The sequence below is a fragment of the Diadema setosum genome, chromosome 11 (assembly GCF_964275005.1).
Source record: "Diadema setosum chromosome 11, eeDiaSeto1, whole genome shotgun sequence".
Lineage (NCBI taxonomy): Eukaryota > Metazoa > Echinodermata > Echinoidea > Diadematoida > Diadematidae > Diadema > Diadema setosum.
In genome coordinates this window covers 992,043-1,008,204 of record NC_092695.1, presented here as the reverse complement: position 1 = coordinate 1,008,204, position 16,162 = coordinate 992,043, and the positions used below count along the sequence as shown (strand labels likewise).

Below are 16,162 nucleotides of genomic sequence, written 5' to 3'. Positions count from 1 at the left end.
CACAGTTAATACCACTGGTACCCTCTTATCCTCTCACATCTTTTCAAGATTCCATTAGTATCGTGTCATCGACTTAATTTACTCCAAAGAAAAATTACACCATCATTGGTACCCCAACATCCACCCTCGCACCCTCTCGTCTTCACACTTTAAAGCATTGATGCCCTCTCAGACCCTCAATTTACAGTAAAGGTGATGTAATCGGTACCATCTCACTCCACCTTACCTTCACAGTTGATACCATCGGCACCCTCGAAGCCAGGGGGGCAAGGACCACACTCATATCGCTTGGCGGGTTCTCCCGAGTCATAGTCCAGGGAGTTGACATCGATCCTAATATTCATACACCTGACCCCTTCGAAACAAGGTTTGTCTGCGCATGTGTCGAGAGCTGCAGCGACCAATAAAACAATGAAACGATTGGGGGAAAAACTAGCCTATGCATTGTTTGCATTATCATGCACAGAAACAACAATATGAATTACAGAGTCATAACACCGTTGGTTTCTTCCTTGATTGTAAGAGTTTTGTTGTTGTTGTTGTTGCTGCTGCTGCTGCTGCTGTTGTTGTTGTTTTGTTTTGTTTTTATGAGTACCAGCTGAGCAAGACATGGCTTCCATTATCATTATGACCAGTTTGGATTCCTACTCTCCAATTGCTTGTCATCAATATGACTAAAATGAATGATCATAATATCAGTCGCACTGACTTGAAAGAGTTAATTGTAGATGATAACACAATATCATAACACAACATGAACATTCGTAACGTCTTCTTTATCAGTAGTGGCCCTGAGTCGACAGCAACCAGTTGTAAAATAACAAATTGAGAAATCCCAATGCTTAGAGTTCCTATGTTTTAACATCAGCTCATTGATATTCTGTTTTGTGCTGTCCATGACTATCCCGCTATACTGTACTCCAGGGTTGTTGTCATGTTAAACCAGACTTTAAGAGCCCAGCTGTTTGCGCCCTCAAATTCTATCACTGTGTTATGTATATTTTTCCTTCTTTAAAGATAGATGGGACGAGGAAACAGCTGGTATTTCACATTCTCATTGCACTGCAACTGGTTATTGAATGTCTTTTTTTTTCTGGATTTGCAGGTGCATGTGTTCCCTTCTTAATACACGCAATGTACACATTTCTAATACTGTCTAAACGGTATCATTGTTATTGTATATTAAGTCATATTGTATTGCCAGAACGACAATGGTTCATCCGCTTACAGCATGTGGCTTTTCTGACCCCTAACCTGCACTAGAGAAGAATTTGCTATATAACTGTATAATTGTACTTTTTTATTTTGTTTTTCTCTTATGTTCCGATCATTGTTGTACCCGTGCTCCCCTTCTCAATCTTAAACTCGTTTTTAACTGGGACCTGCGCTCAACAAGCTCGCTTTTAAGTAGGTTCCTTCATATTTCTTTAGCATTCATTCACAGATTCCAAACTTAACAGATCGACCACTATTATGTTTTATATATTTGCAATATTCTATGTATGTCATGTATTTCATTTAATTTTGTTATATTTGATGTAATTTTTCATCGAGAAATATGAAAATAAATTGAAATTGAAATTGAAACATAGACGTCTTATAATGCATATTCACATAAATTTGCCCTACATTTGCTGGTGTTCATTCTTGTTGACAGTATTTCTATGATAAGATACAAGAAGGTGCATAGCTTTGACATACAGTCTGTGTATTACTTACAAAGTGGTAGACACCGTTCGCCCGTGCCTACGTATCCCTGGTTGCAGACACAGCGGTATCCTCCAGACAGATTCTGGCAGTAGGCGTTGGCGTCGCACTTGCCTCTGTTGGCGGCACACTCGTTGTCGTCTGCTCGGCAAAGAAGAGCAAATCAAAATCAGTCAACATCAATTAGCATCAATCAAAATTTTTCACGATTTCGTTTCTTCCTGTTACTATCATATGCTTGATCGGTATCATTGTAAACATCACTTGCCAAAGAAGGAACCAGCCTGGTACATGAACACGCGTCACCTTCCCATGCTTGCCCGGCACTGGCAATCATGACTGGCACTACAAACTGAGCTGAAGCCACTCATTCATTCAATAATTCATTCGTTCGTTCGTTCGTTCGTACGTTCGTTCGTTCGTTCGTTCGTTCGTTCGTTCGTTCGTTCGTTCGTTCATTCATTCATTCATTCATTCATTCATTCATTTTCCCTATTTCCAGCAGAAACAATTTAATATTTCACAGAACTTGAATGCTCAAATCATATCACATTGTAGTATAAAGGAAATGTATAAGTTTGCAATATATTGACAGTATACGGAAATTTCATGGCAGTGATAATTATGATGAGGCTAAAAAAAATAATCAATGCCTTACCTCTTTAACATTTTCTCTTGGTCTCATTCATAATCAATAAGTGAGGCATGTTACACTTATGAACGGGATATGGGGAAAAACAATTCTTCGTTCAATCGAAACATTGTATACCTTTATATCTATGTACCAAAGCTTCGTGGAGCTGTAGTGTTCTGCTGAATAAAGAATCACAGATCTGGTACATCGTCGAAAAATAGAATAAATTCATTTTGGCATCCCTGTCAACTGAACCTTGATCAAAGGGCTTCTAACATCCGGTACGGCGTTATTTGTTCTTGAAAATTTACAATACCGTAACATTAAAAACTCCTATGGAGTTATTAAAATCGATCTATACGAAACAGAAATTTCACGTATCTCAAATCATTTCGTCAACATTGAAATGACGGTGCCGTGCGAGTGGTTGAAGCACTTGTAAAATCTACATATTTATGTGGTTGAAGCACTTGTAAAATCTACATATTTATGTGCTTGCTCATAAGGCTACTTTTTGCCTGTATACCTTTTATTCCCCCTCCATATCTGTCCATGACAAATGTTTCGATATGATATTACTCAACATGATAGATGTATAAGATTTCAGATTCCTCCGTGTGAATTCCCCAGAGTCGTGCGAAGAGTCGACCCAGATCGAGTAAAGTGTGTCGGGGTAATAATTTTCCTCTCTCCCTCTTTCTCTTTCTCTATTTCCTTCTCTCTCTTGGCAGCGTATTTATATTATCATTTCTTTCATGGGTGTTGACAAACTTGATTTGCAAGTCAAAACAGCAACATCGTTACTGCAATTTCCAGGAAACATGCGTGAATGGAACTTTGACACGCAGTGGTGATTGATAATACAGATTGAATCCGAAAAAAAAAAATTCCGAAGTCTCCCTTAGGATGAAATCTGTATTGCTGCATGGACCTACAACGTAGGTCCATGATTGCTGCTTGTGTATCACGTCAACATTAACGTAGATTCTTTCATCAGCTGATTTTTTTAGTATGACGCCTCCGTCAAGATCATGCACGTCCTCATCATCTCCTTCAGCGTCGAAATCGCCATCATCATAATCGTCATCATTGCCAACATCATCGTCATGATCATCAGCAGCTTTTTGATGAGGGTCATTATAACCACCATTCTTTCTTCCATCACAACCTTCATCAATATCATAATTATCCTCATAATCGACATCATCATCATCATCATCATCATTTTCCTCATCACTATTATCGACATCATCATCATCATCAACAGCCTCATCATCGACATCATCATCATCATTGCCATCGACATCGTCATCATCATTTCCATCTTCTTCGTTACCACTTGTACACTATTCACGTAGTCATTATCATCAGCATCATTGTCATGAATACTGACATCATCGATGTCGACTCTGACATCACTACCAAGGCACGACACTGCGACACACTCTTCACACAAGCTCCTCACAAATCGTGCATCTGATCTTCATGAACACAAAGTTTAACGCAAAGGATAGCATAGGATATATTCCAAAATATGTTTTGAATTTTCTCCTGTTTTTTCTCGGTATGATAAAATTTGAAACACGCATGATGTACAATATCTCTTCGATGAGATCGTCGACAAAGTTGATAAATGAAACCTTTACTGTCCGTCCCGTGTCAATGCACTTTCCTGCGTCCGTTGGCGTATGCTTCTAATATTGTAGGTTTGACGTATACGCCCTCAATGGCGGGGGCTTCTGCACTAGCTAATCGAGTGGATGTGAACCTAAACGTTGGACCGAAAGGGTGACCCTATTTGCGTTTTCAAATGAAATCCTGCTGTTCCTATATGAAGATTGTTCTTTGTACATTAAGGGACTTATAGAGACATTAAAGGTTTCAACCTACTAAGAGTCACAACAATTAGAAAGAGAACGTTTGATAGGTTGTGCTGTACAGATATGGGCGAATTATGAAGACGCTATGGATGATAAACAATTATTCACTATAAAAGATAAATCAATAACCTGAACGTGAATATCCAATTCCTTAGCAAGTTTCTTGTTCATTACCATATGAATAAGATTTGTCATCAAATACCAATAAATAAGAAAAGTAGCATTTCATAACGTAACAATAAGGGTAGAAGATTTCACTGTACTTCAATGTCTTCATTCAATCTTATTTGACCACGTGGATTGTATCCTAGTAGACCCAACATTGCCATTGTTCGTTTGCCGTGGAATTAATGAATACATGTATTGTACGTGGACTGCCTTTGTTGTTGGCGAGTCGTTACCAACAAACTAGGACCCCGTTTACAGCCGCGGCCGAGCCCGACCTCAATTGCGCGGCCGAGCCTCGCAATTTTGTCCGTTTACACTGCTGGGCTCGGCCGCGCTTTCGATTCAAACCTTTCATTATTTGGTCGTAGTGGCGCTCTGCTTGTAAACTAACGCAATTTGGTATTGTCTGGTTTTCAGACCCTTTGCCAAATGAATTCCGTGGCGACGAAGTCGCCGTTCGGGCAAAGGCCTTTGCCGAAGGAAAGAATCCTTTGCAGGACAAAACCACCTTAAACTATACTAGTTTTCGACGTTGAGGGGGTTTATATCCTGAATAGCGAAAGAAACATGCAGAGGGTTTGGAAGCCAGACTAAAATTGGCCGCGCAATTGGCCACGCATTTGGCCCAGTTTGCGTTTACACCAAGAAAAGGCCGGGCTCGGCCGCGGCTCGGCCGCGGCCGAGACCACCTCCAGAGCGAGGCCAAATGCGAGGCCAATTTTGGCCTCGCATTTGGCCTTTTGCGCGTTTACACTGAAGCGGGGCTTGGCACGGCCGCGGCCGAGCCGCGGCCGAGCCTCGCACTGTAAACGGGGTCTAAGACCCCATTTACAGTGCGGGGCCGGAGAAGTCGCCGTTCGGGCAAAGGCCTTTGCCGAAGGAAAGAATCCTTTGCAGGACAAAACCATCTTAAACTATACTGGTTTTCGACGTTGAGGGGGTTAATATCCTGAATAGCGAAAGATACAGGCAGAGGGTTTGGAAGCCAGACTAAAATTGGCCGCGCAATTGGCCGCGCATTTGCCCCAGTTTGCGTTTACACTGAGAAAAGGCCGGGCTCGGCCGCGGCTCGGCCGCGGCCGAGACCACCTCCAGAGCGAGGCCAAATGCGAGGCCAATTTTGGCCTCGCATTTGGCCTTTTGCGCGTTTACACTGAAGCGAGGCTGGACTCGGCCGCGGCCGAGCCGCGGCCGAGCCTCGCACTGTAAACGGGGTCTAAGCCGACAGTTGCCGTGTGCAGCGGTAATACTAACAACCAACGATGATCTCTCGTCAGGACATGTCATATTGCAATATCAGTATGAAATGTACGATGTTTGAGATAATGATAGCGTGTGTGACTCATAGCCATAGAGGAAACACTTTATATCTCTCATCCAGATATTTCCCTCGAGATACAGAGTTCAGCATGGCTCTGGACCAAATTTTGTGGGATGTGTTGGAAGCCCTTTGCGATCTGTTTCAGCAGATTTGTGAGGAAAGCAGTAAGTCAGTATTATTTACGGTCTGTAAAACGTCTGAGCCAGGTTTAAAGGGGAAATCCAGTCCAAATTATAAGATAGTATGATAAGAAAGAGTAAAATATAAACGAGTTCAACGGTAAAATTTTGATCGAAATCGGACGAAAATAAGGAAGTTATGACATTTTTGAAGTTTCGCTATTTTGGAGAGAAACAGTTCTTGAACAGTCAATATGAATATGCAAATAACAAATTGAGCATGTCATACCTTCACAATACTTGCCATATAGTTTGTTTTGAAATTTCCAGTTTTTCATTAAAAAAAAAATCTCAAAAGGCTTAAATTCTCGTACATGTTACTGATCACTATTCTGAAGTTATTCAACCAGGAATAACATCATGTTTCAGACTTTAATGACAGAAACATTGAATTTTCATCATTTTTTGTACACGATCAAGAGGAAATTGTAAGGTTATGACATGGTTAGCTCATTCATTTGCATATTCATATCCACTGTACAAGAACTATTTTGCAGAAATTAACTAGAAATGTCGCTACAGCGACTGGTTATACCCCCACCAAACAACATTTCATAAGCTTTGGTCAAAAAACTGAGGAAGTAGTTAAATCCACAAGATCTTTCCTTGATCTTCTGCCATTAATATGCCGTTACCATGGTAACGTACTTTCGGGTACTGTCGAAAAATGTGTCTTGCACATCTACAACCAAAGGCACACATCTGTACCAAGTTTCATGGAAACTGGGCAAAAACTGAGGAAGTAGTTTGCAACACAAAATTTTCCATCATTTTGGCTCATAATATGTGAGCTGTTACCATGGCAACATACTTTTTGTCACTGTCAAGAAATGTGTCATGCTGACCTATATCCTAAGACAAACATTCAATATGAATTCCATGAGAATTGGAAGAACACTGATGAAGCAGTTTTGCCATGAAGCATTTTGCCCTATATTTTACCAATAACATGCCGTTACCATGGCAACGCACTTTTTGCCACTGCGGAAATATGTGTCTTGCACATTAACATATTCAGATGAACATCTGTACCTAATTTCATAAAAATTAATCAAAAACTGTGGGAGGAGTTCGCGACGCAAGATTTGTACCCATTTTTGCCCATAATATGCCGTTACCATGGCAACGTACTTTTGGGTACTGTCAAAAAATACGTCTTGCACATCTACAACCCAAGGCACACATCTGTGCCAAGTTTTATGGGAATCGGTTGAAAACTGAGGAAGTAGTTCGCGACGCAAGATTTGCAACGGACCGACCGCCCGACCGACCGCCCGCCCGACCGCTGATTCCTATATACCCCCTTCAAACTTCGTTTGGCGGGGGTATAACAAAACTTCACTTTTTATCCGATTTGAGTTATATTCTTACTGTCGAACTCGTAGGACTTTACTCTTTTTTATCAGGCAAACTTATATTTGGACTGGATTTCCCCTTTAGAGGTAGCGTCTGGAATCATTGCGTCTTTTTTTTTTTTCTTTTTTTTTTTCGATACGAGGGTTCCCTCAACTGCCAGCATGCGCATGTTTGTTGTTAATCCTGTTTGGCAATAGACCAAAAAGTGCCAGTATTGAAATCCACTTGTAAACCTTGGTTTCAAGAAGAATATTTTTGTTATCAGATATACCTTTGGCAAGATCAACCCAGTTGCCATGGGAACTACGGGAACTGTTTACCAATATTACTGTAAATGTTGGGTGAGACTATTATAATAGCTTGTTTTTTATATCTTTTGAAATAACCGTATGGACAGTCTGATCGCAAAACGAAAAGAAAGGCAACAACAGGAAAGGGTTATTTATCTTCTGTCTTATGACGGACTTATTTTTAAAAGTTCAGAAATGACGTTAACCCATTTTGCAATCAATCTCTTCATACTGTAACTGATATATTTTTTAAGAGATATTTCTAAGAGTAAGAGGAAATAGAGTTAGACCTCCTGGTACGTAAGTCAATGTTACGATGAAATAGGATACTGATTTTTAGCTCTGCTTGCTTTTACCCTTTCTAGTCTTTTTGCCTGAAATGTTGTTCAACTGAATTCTACGTCAAGTATCAGCAAAACATAGATCTTAATCCAGTAAGGAGTCGATTATTCAATATACTATACAATCTACGGCAGGCATCTCCGATCATACACCTGGCTGAACATGTTGAAATGTAGCGGATAAACCGTTTAGGAACGCACTACCCACGTGTATCGAGGAGAAATGAAGCGGATGACGGTCCGAAGGAAATGGATAGGTATATCCGATCCGAACTTGAGGCGGATGGTGGCTCACCGACGTGCAGACATGGCGGATGTGACGGTTATTACATGACTCATGATCACAGCCGTAGTCACGGATATTTCTCCCGTACCCTCGAGGTGAATTCCACCGTGCAGCTGGGGTCCTTACCTTTCGCTTTTTATTTCCAAATGATAACTAACACTTGTAGCTGTATCGAGTGTACAAAGTGTATGATCACGATTTTTATATTTGTATCAACTGCTGCTACAAGACATCATTACTACTCCTGGACCCTATTTCATAAAGCTGTCCGTAAAGTTGCATATGACTTTACGAACGACTGGAATACGAAATGCCAAAATGTTTGCCCATTTTTTCTCCTTACGTTTTAACAAAGTACGACTGTATGTCAATATTTCATCTACATTGGGGCAAAAATACTCTTTCAACAAAGAAAGTGTTGAAATGTAGGAATAATCATCAACATCTGCAAATTTCAACCCTAGCTACTGAAATTAACAATGATTAGGAAACCCATGTGGCTTGCCATATTTAAGTCGTTTGTAAATTCGTGCGTAATTGGGGAACTGCTTTATGAAACAGGGTCCAGCTGCAACTACAACTACATCTTCTTCTCCTTGGACTACTGCTGCATCTATATCAAGAACTATAATATTTCTATACTACTACTACTACTACTACTACTACTACTACTACTACTACTACTACTACTACTACTACTACTACTACTTCCACTTCTACTACTACTACTACTACTTCTGCTACTACTACTACTACTACTACTACTACTACTACTACTACTACTGTGTATACTATTACTACTTCTACTACTACTACTACTACTACTACTATACTACTACTACTACTACAGCAATAACTACTGCTACTACGACAACAGCAACAACAATAACAACAATTACTACTCCTACTACTACTATCACAACAAAAAAAACAACAACAACAACGACTACTACTACTGCTACGGTTATTGAAGTTAATCCAATAGGATAATGCCAACTAAATAACTAAATAACTAAATGACGCCTATCCATTATTCTCCATTTAGAACGGAGAGCAGAAGTTTGATGGTGGCATTTCGAAGTTATATGTGTATTATGTTTCTGATTTTTTTTTATTTGCTTTTATTTAATCTTTGCGTGCGTTTGTCGTTTTGCGTATTTTCCTTTGTTCTAGTGGAATCGAGATCAATTAAATGTCCATCAAACTTTATGATTTTATGCTTCATTACAAAGTCATGCTGGAGACAACGAGGAGAATGGATTTTACTTCACATCAGTATAAGATTATCCAAAAAAAGGACAAAAGTCTCAGAATTTTTAGATCATCAAATTGCTCATAATGCGTCAGCAGCTTAGCATCCTGCCAGACTTTGGAAAGATATCGCCACCATGTGAAAACCCAAAGTTTTAACGCAAAATTAATCAAGTTAATCCTGATTATGACAAAAAGATGAGCCAGTTGTCGTGTCGCAATGTACTCTACTTCTGTCATGTTTAAGAGCCGTGAGTGAGGTAAACACAGCAATGATATTGACATAATCTTTGTCTCTCCGTCATTGGCCTATTGAAAAGAGGTGATTAATTTAAAATTCCTCTTGGGTTCTGGAGTGTCATAAAAGAGTGGTGTGTCACGAAACTATATATTGAAGGGTTTAATCGTAAAACTGGTTGAGCGCCAACCAATTTTACGTAAGTCCATCATTAGATAGAGTAAAATAAAAAGCATTACAGTGATTCCTTACTTGCCATAACAAGGATTATTCTTGAAGTTATGATGAAAAAGCCCCATATTTTCTTGTTATTTTCTTTGTTCTATCGCAAAAATCTCAAATAAATAAGAATGGAGATTACGCGTTTCGTGACAAAAGTCTGTATTTTATGCATTCACTTACAAGCCATCGGATGAAAAAAAAAAACCAGTGAACTTTAAAAAATATCTATTCCTTCTTTTCTTTGAAAACTTTTCTCTTTGACAGAAAGCATCCTTACATGGTTATCGAAATTGCAAGCAACATTTCATAAGAAAGATAATTTAGTTTGGTATGATTCGCTTACACGACACGTACAACCTCACATAAACGCTATGACGCAAGTGGTCGTTAACCTTGCTCGGAAGGACTGAAATTTGTACAGTTGGACAGTTTTATGATCCGTGTTTTACTACAGCCATTTCCATGGTGAACAAGTTGAAGATTGGATGAGGATTTTATGTTATTTCCCCATTTGACAAAATTATAATATGCCTTTTCCACAGAAGTCCCTATTAATTAGCCCCCACCCCACCCCCATTTTGGTTTCAAACGACCTACGTAGAAATCAAGGAAGACTATGATGTATTGGCTAGACTCTTGCATTCAAATTTCCTTTGTGTGGTCCATTAATGACTCCATTTCTGTATAGGTATCCTTGACCGAATTGAGAAAATGTCAATTGATACTAATCAAGTAATTTGCTCCCATGAAAACAATTAACCGAATTTGATTTTGTTTTACCAGGAAAATTGTTTAATGTCATTTTGCAGGTATTGAGAGATAAGTTAGCAAACTCGTGGCATCAGGTCACCTCCGCAGGGTAATTGAATTCCTCTCAGTTTAAAGATGAAAAGTCACCAGGCGTTTATCATGCAACGATATTTGTTACTTGTCAAGAAAGAAGGGTTCGTTTTGTTTTTGCGTTTATTTTGTTGTTGTTGTTTGTTTTTTTTTTGGGGGGGGAGGTGGTGTGCTAAATTACTGAATAGGGTTTATTTCTTCTGGTTCTTTAGTTCTGATATTCAACCTAGAATCTAGAGTGAGAATCTAAAAATTATTAAGAGTCTATTTCATGACATCATTGTGTGGTCTCATTAAAATACGTACTACTGAGAAGATGTTGAAAAAAAAATAAAAAAAAAAATAATTGAGCTAAATTGACTTGAATTGAATTGTACTTTATGTATCCTGTTCAGGGAATATTTGGGCGTATAATCATTGTACACAACTCTCTTCGACATGGGTACTGAGATTTCCTGATGATATCCACATTCAAGCTTCCATTTCTTCTCGCTTTTTTCTTTCTTCAGTTTTGCTAATTCATCTTAAAGAGAAAGAGAAAGTTGGGAATAGACGGCACGATAACTGCACGAGTTGAGTTTAAGTTAAATAATGAAATCTTGATATTACCGGTGAAAATGCCGTTGAAATTTCTCCGAATCACGTACATCTCAGGCCACTATTCAGCCGAGTGTAACCTCAGCCTTCGCCGTTCTGAGGTTAGTTATTTCAACTTGGTAATTAAGTCCGACCCAGGATTTCCTTGTTATATACGCTGACCCACGCAGTTTAATTTGTGGAGTGAAGGAAATTAGTGTGGTCTTGAAATTTCCGACAGTAATTTCCGAGAAAAGGGAAAACGTCAATATACCTTTCACGGCAAGTTGTAAGAGACTCTAAGGAGGGAAAGGGAGGCTAGCGAGTGAAAGAATTTTGACTTTCTCGAACGCTGATATTACTTGCCACAAACATGTATTTTTAATCATCAACGAGGTGAATGCTTCGCCTTGAAATTGAGTTTGTGTCTATTTTCTTTTATTCATACGAGATACAAAAGTTAATCCCTCCTGAGCCAATCTGGACTTGACATTCATGCGCCTCAGTCATGTTAATGAAGAATTAGATCATTGGTGGTGTTTGTTTGTTTGTTTGTTTGTTTGTTTGTTTGTTTGTTTGGGGCGGTTTTTTTTTTTTTTTTTGATTGAAAGTAAAATTCGATATCATAAAATTATATTTATAATATCGACGTTAATCTTGAAGAAAAAAGCACACGTCACTCATGGGTCTCGTTGCATAGGATTTCGTATTCAATGGCCAGTAATACTTGACTGTGTGTATTTGGGGCACACTTTTAAGTATCATGTCACTTATAAGTATCGTATCGATCACAAACATACACCTGGGGCCCGTTGCATAAAAGTTATTATTATGGTAACTTTGCCATCCAATGGTAACTTCCATGGAATTCTTGATTTTGATTGGCTGTCGAGTATTGTTGCCATAGTAGTTACCACTGGATGGCAAAGTTACCATAATTGTAACTTTTATGCAACGGGCCCCTGGACATTATGAAAATGAATTCTGTCGTAACATGGTATGAATCAATGGTTTCTAGTTATAGTTTCCTCATTTTTCTTCATTCTTCAAAGTCAATAGTCTTCTTTCTGGTTATGAATTGTAACCGTACAGAGCGCCGCGCTTAATTACTGTCTTGCTTGTTTACACTCTGTCTGTCGTCTGGCTTTGGGGAGGGCGAGCGGTTAATGGGAGCACCAACGGACAGACATTTCTCATACGCTGACCTGGACATTGACGTCAAAAACTGCTATTGTGGTTAATTGCGCTTCCTCGGATCCCTCCCTCAGGGAAAGGATTTCTGGTTCTTTTTCTTTATGTTAAGAATTTGTAAAGTGTCTAGAATATCGCGCTTTCAGGGTTTGAGGTAAGTCAAGATTACAGTAATGATATCAATTGACTCTGCCAATACTAAACGTAAGTTTTAAACAGAAATGTAAAGACATAAATGGGTTGTAACCCGCGCGATAGTCTATTAACACTTTACCATAATATGTCAGCATTTGAGTCATGAAAACAGCCTCATTGCAGAATGTGTACTGATTTGTTACACACTCTTTTGCATTGTTGAAGTTGTATTTTGTACTTGTGTTTGTACTTGTACGTGTATTTGTATTTGAAGGGTTTGTTTGCAAAAACCGATAAGTCCATTTTTGAAGATTTTGAAGTACGATCTCTGTCATAAAGTACAAAATAATACCTTTTAAATGATATATTGGTCACTACATATAAAGGTATATTTTTGAAGTTATGGTCAAAAGAAGCAAAAATTTTCTTATTATTCTCTTTATTTTTCTTGACATTTAATCGCAAATATCTCCATTTGGGAAATATGGACTTATCGGTTTTTGCAAACAAACTCTTCATTTGTAGTTGCAGTTGTAGTTGTAGTTGTTGTAGTCGTTGTAGTAGTAGTAGAAGTAGTAGTAGTAGTAGTAGTAGTAGTAGTAGTAGTAGTAGTAGTAGTAGTAGTAGTAGTTGTTGTTGTTGTTGTTGTTGTTGTTGTTGTTGTTGTTGTTGTTCTTGTTCTTGTTCTTGTTCTTGTTCTTGTTCTTGTTGATGTTGTTGTTGCTGCTGCTGCTGTTGCTGGGAGTTGGATTGTGTCATGAGTCCTTTTGCTTTGTCTAAAGATTTGCTTCGCCCTTTTTTACAGTACTGTGTACTAAGATATGGGGCAATACGTCGAGCAGTGGATTATGTTCTTACCATGTCAGGTTACATTTTGTAATGAGGGTTTTTAAAATCTGCCGGCTGTCAACTCAACCATCTTTTTCTGACCACCCACAAATGCACATTCGGTATATACCATGTGTTGTTGGGAATGATGATAACTTGCAAGAAAGAAAGTTATCTGTACGATACGAATTGTCAGCAAATCTTCTTTAGTTCTCACCCATACAAGTCTGAAAGTTCTATACAACAAACACGCAAAATGAGTATGTACATACATGATGTGTTATAGGCAATCTAAAGAGTTCAGTTTTTATTGTAGTACTTTTCCTTTTACCGTAACATATTCTTATTTCTACAACTTACATACAAGGATACGTATGAAACGAAATCTCGTTCACTTTTTCGAGGGTAGAGAGAGGCTCTTATAAGGTGTAAGCATACCAATAGGTCTACATTACGGTGGATAATAACGCATCTTCAATGGAACTTATGATTAGCCCCTTACATGGTGGTTGATAATAATAATTATTGATGCAGCTGTGTCTTCGGTTAAATCAGAAACATGACACTGTATAACTTTTCTTGTCAAGAAATTGAGATATGTGACAACGGACAACACTCCTCGGTTTGGCTGGGGTCATCCTACGAGCTCAACGGCCACGAGTCATACAGCCCACGAGCTCGACATTGGAAAAAAAAAGGTCCATGAGTCATACAGCCCACGAGTCATACGGCTCACAGTTTTCTGCCCAGTGTTGGACTAGTGGACTTTGTGTGCCTAGTGTCGGACATGTGGACCTTCATGATTAGTGTCGAGCTCGTGGGCTGTATGACTCGTGGGCTGCATATGACTCGTGGGTGTCGGACTCGTGACGTTCACCCATTTGACCTTAGGGCAACAATGTATTTAGTTCTCGGTGTCAGCATGGATGTCATGCCGACAAAAAAAGGGCAAAAACAAAAACACACACATTGTTACCGGTAAATAAATAAATAACCCTCCTACTTTGTCAACTAACATAGGCAAAAGTACTTTGCCCTCTCTGGTAAGGGTAATACGTAGGATGTTATGAATGTTCAGTTAAACTAGATCAAGTTAGCTTTGAAACTGTCCTACAACATAAAGGCGGCACACAAACTATATGGTCCATAGTCACTGTACATTGTTTGATGGGATACATTCATTGACATTTCATTTATCCCACAATGAGAACGTCCACGTTTTATGCATGACAAAAACAAGACCACACTATAAACAAGGCATATCACTTCGTTTGTACAGATTGAAAAGAGTACGTTTACGTCTTGAACTCGTTTTAACCTTTGAACTTTTGATGCTTCATGACACTTATCGGGCGCTTTGGGAAACAACACGAAAAAGGTAGCGAAGATATTGCAGGTTAGGAAAAAAAAAAAAAAAACGAAGAAAAGACCAAGCTGTCACAGCATAAAACTGTTCATTGCTGCTTGTTTGGATGCATCTTTTTTTTTTCATATATATACAACCAAGTATTTCTTTTTTTCATAAAGGGAACGTACACACAGAAAGCAATTTTACAGAATTACAACGATTCAAGTTACTGGTCCCTGGCTATTGACTTCCTCAAAATCCCTGACACCTACAGCTGTGAATGTTTTATCAGGCATGGGGATAATCGTATCAGCGGGTATCATAAGTGATACACGAGGGAAAAAGAACCGAAATAGAGCTATGAGATGTTGAGGAGTATCAAATATACACACTGCCTGTTACACCTGTCCAAGTCTATGGATTAGATGGGGAATATGCCAAAATTAGAGCTGTGAGAACTTGTGGAATATCATGAGAAAATAAAAGATATCCAGTTTGCCTGTTACATTTGTCAACGTCTGTTGATTAAAATAATATTAAGATATTTTCTCTGGAAGAATATTAGGAATTTTACAAGCAGTTACCATCCAGCAATAATTGCTAAAAGAAAAACAAATAGGAAAAAAAATCTGATAACTGTTAACAAGGTAGCAAGCGTTAGAATACACGAATCAGACTACTCGCGAGATTAGCAGTTTTATAATGATTCTTTGTGAATCTGGAAACACGCTAGAGAACACGAGTTATCCATGGATACTTGGTGGTGAAATCTACTATATAGATTAGCAAATTATCTTGTTAAGTAAGTCACAGCGTGTATAGACTCGCGCGCATCAGAATATACAGATATATAGACTGTTTAGAGGTGTAATATAACACTTGACACCCCTCGGGAATTGTATATTCCCTAAGAGATAATATTTTCCCGTAGAACATTGTAGAAAGCAGGGTTGAGTGAAAATATTGTCTCGAGGGGAAAATATTACTCACAAAGGACTGTTGAGTGTCATATAACAACGATAGGCAAGGCAATAAATGTTATATTATGGTCTACATAAATACATATCATTTTATTTTCTCCCCATCGGCAGCCAGTCAAATTCTAAAATGATATTACCTGACGCAACTGCTCGCACTTAAAAGAGTTTGATCCTCGCTGCATCACGTGATACATTAAGACCAATCACAGACCAGTATTTATGTAGACCATTTTAATATAAGCAAGTATCAGTCACACGTGATTAACTTTGATATATGTGATCCGTTCTATACTTTGAAGGTATATAACTATCTAACTAACTACAGTAATCAATACAAAATGTTTTGATAAGCTTCTTATAATGATAACGATTCAACGCAAACAGCACAAGA

The 16,162-nt window shown here is 38.6% G+C and overlaps 1 protein-coding gene across 1 annotated transcript in view; it reads right to left on the bottom strand.

Annotated features, from left to right (window-relative positions):
* LOC140234903 (uncharacterized) overlaps positions 1 to 16,162 on the bottom strand; it is an 85,615-nt gene that overhangs the window by 15,473 nt on the left and 53,980 nt on the right. The window contains exons 7-8 of the mRNA XM_072314944.1: positions 1,720 to 1,848; positions 227 to 391 (exon numbers count right to left, since the gene is read on the bottom strand). Coding sequence (XP_072171045.1) covers positions 227 to 391; positions 1,720 to 1,848 — 294 coding nt within the window. The remainder of the gene's footprint in view (positions 1 to 226; positions 392 to 1,719; positions 1,849 to 16,162) is intronic.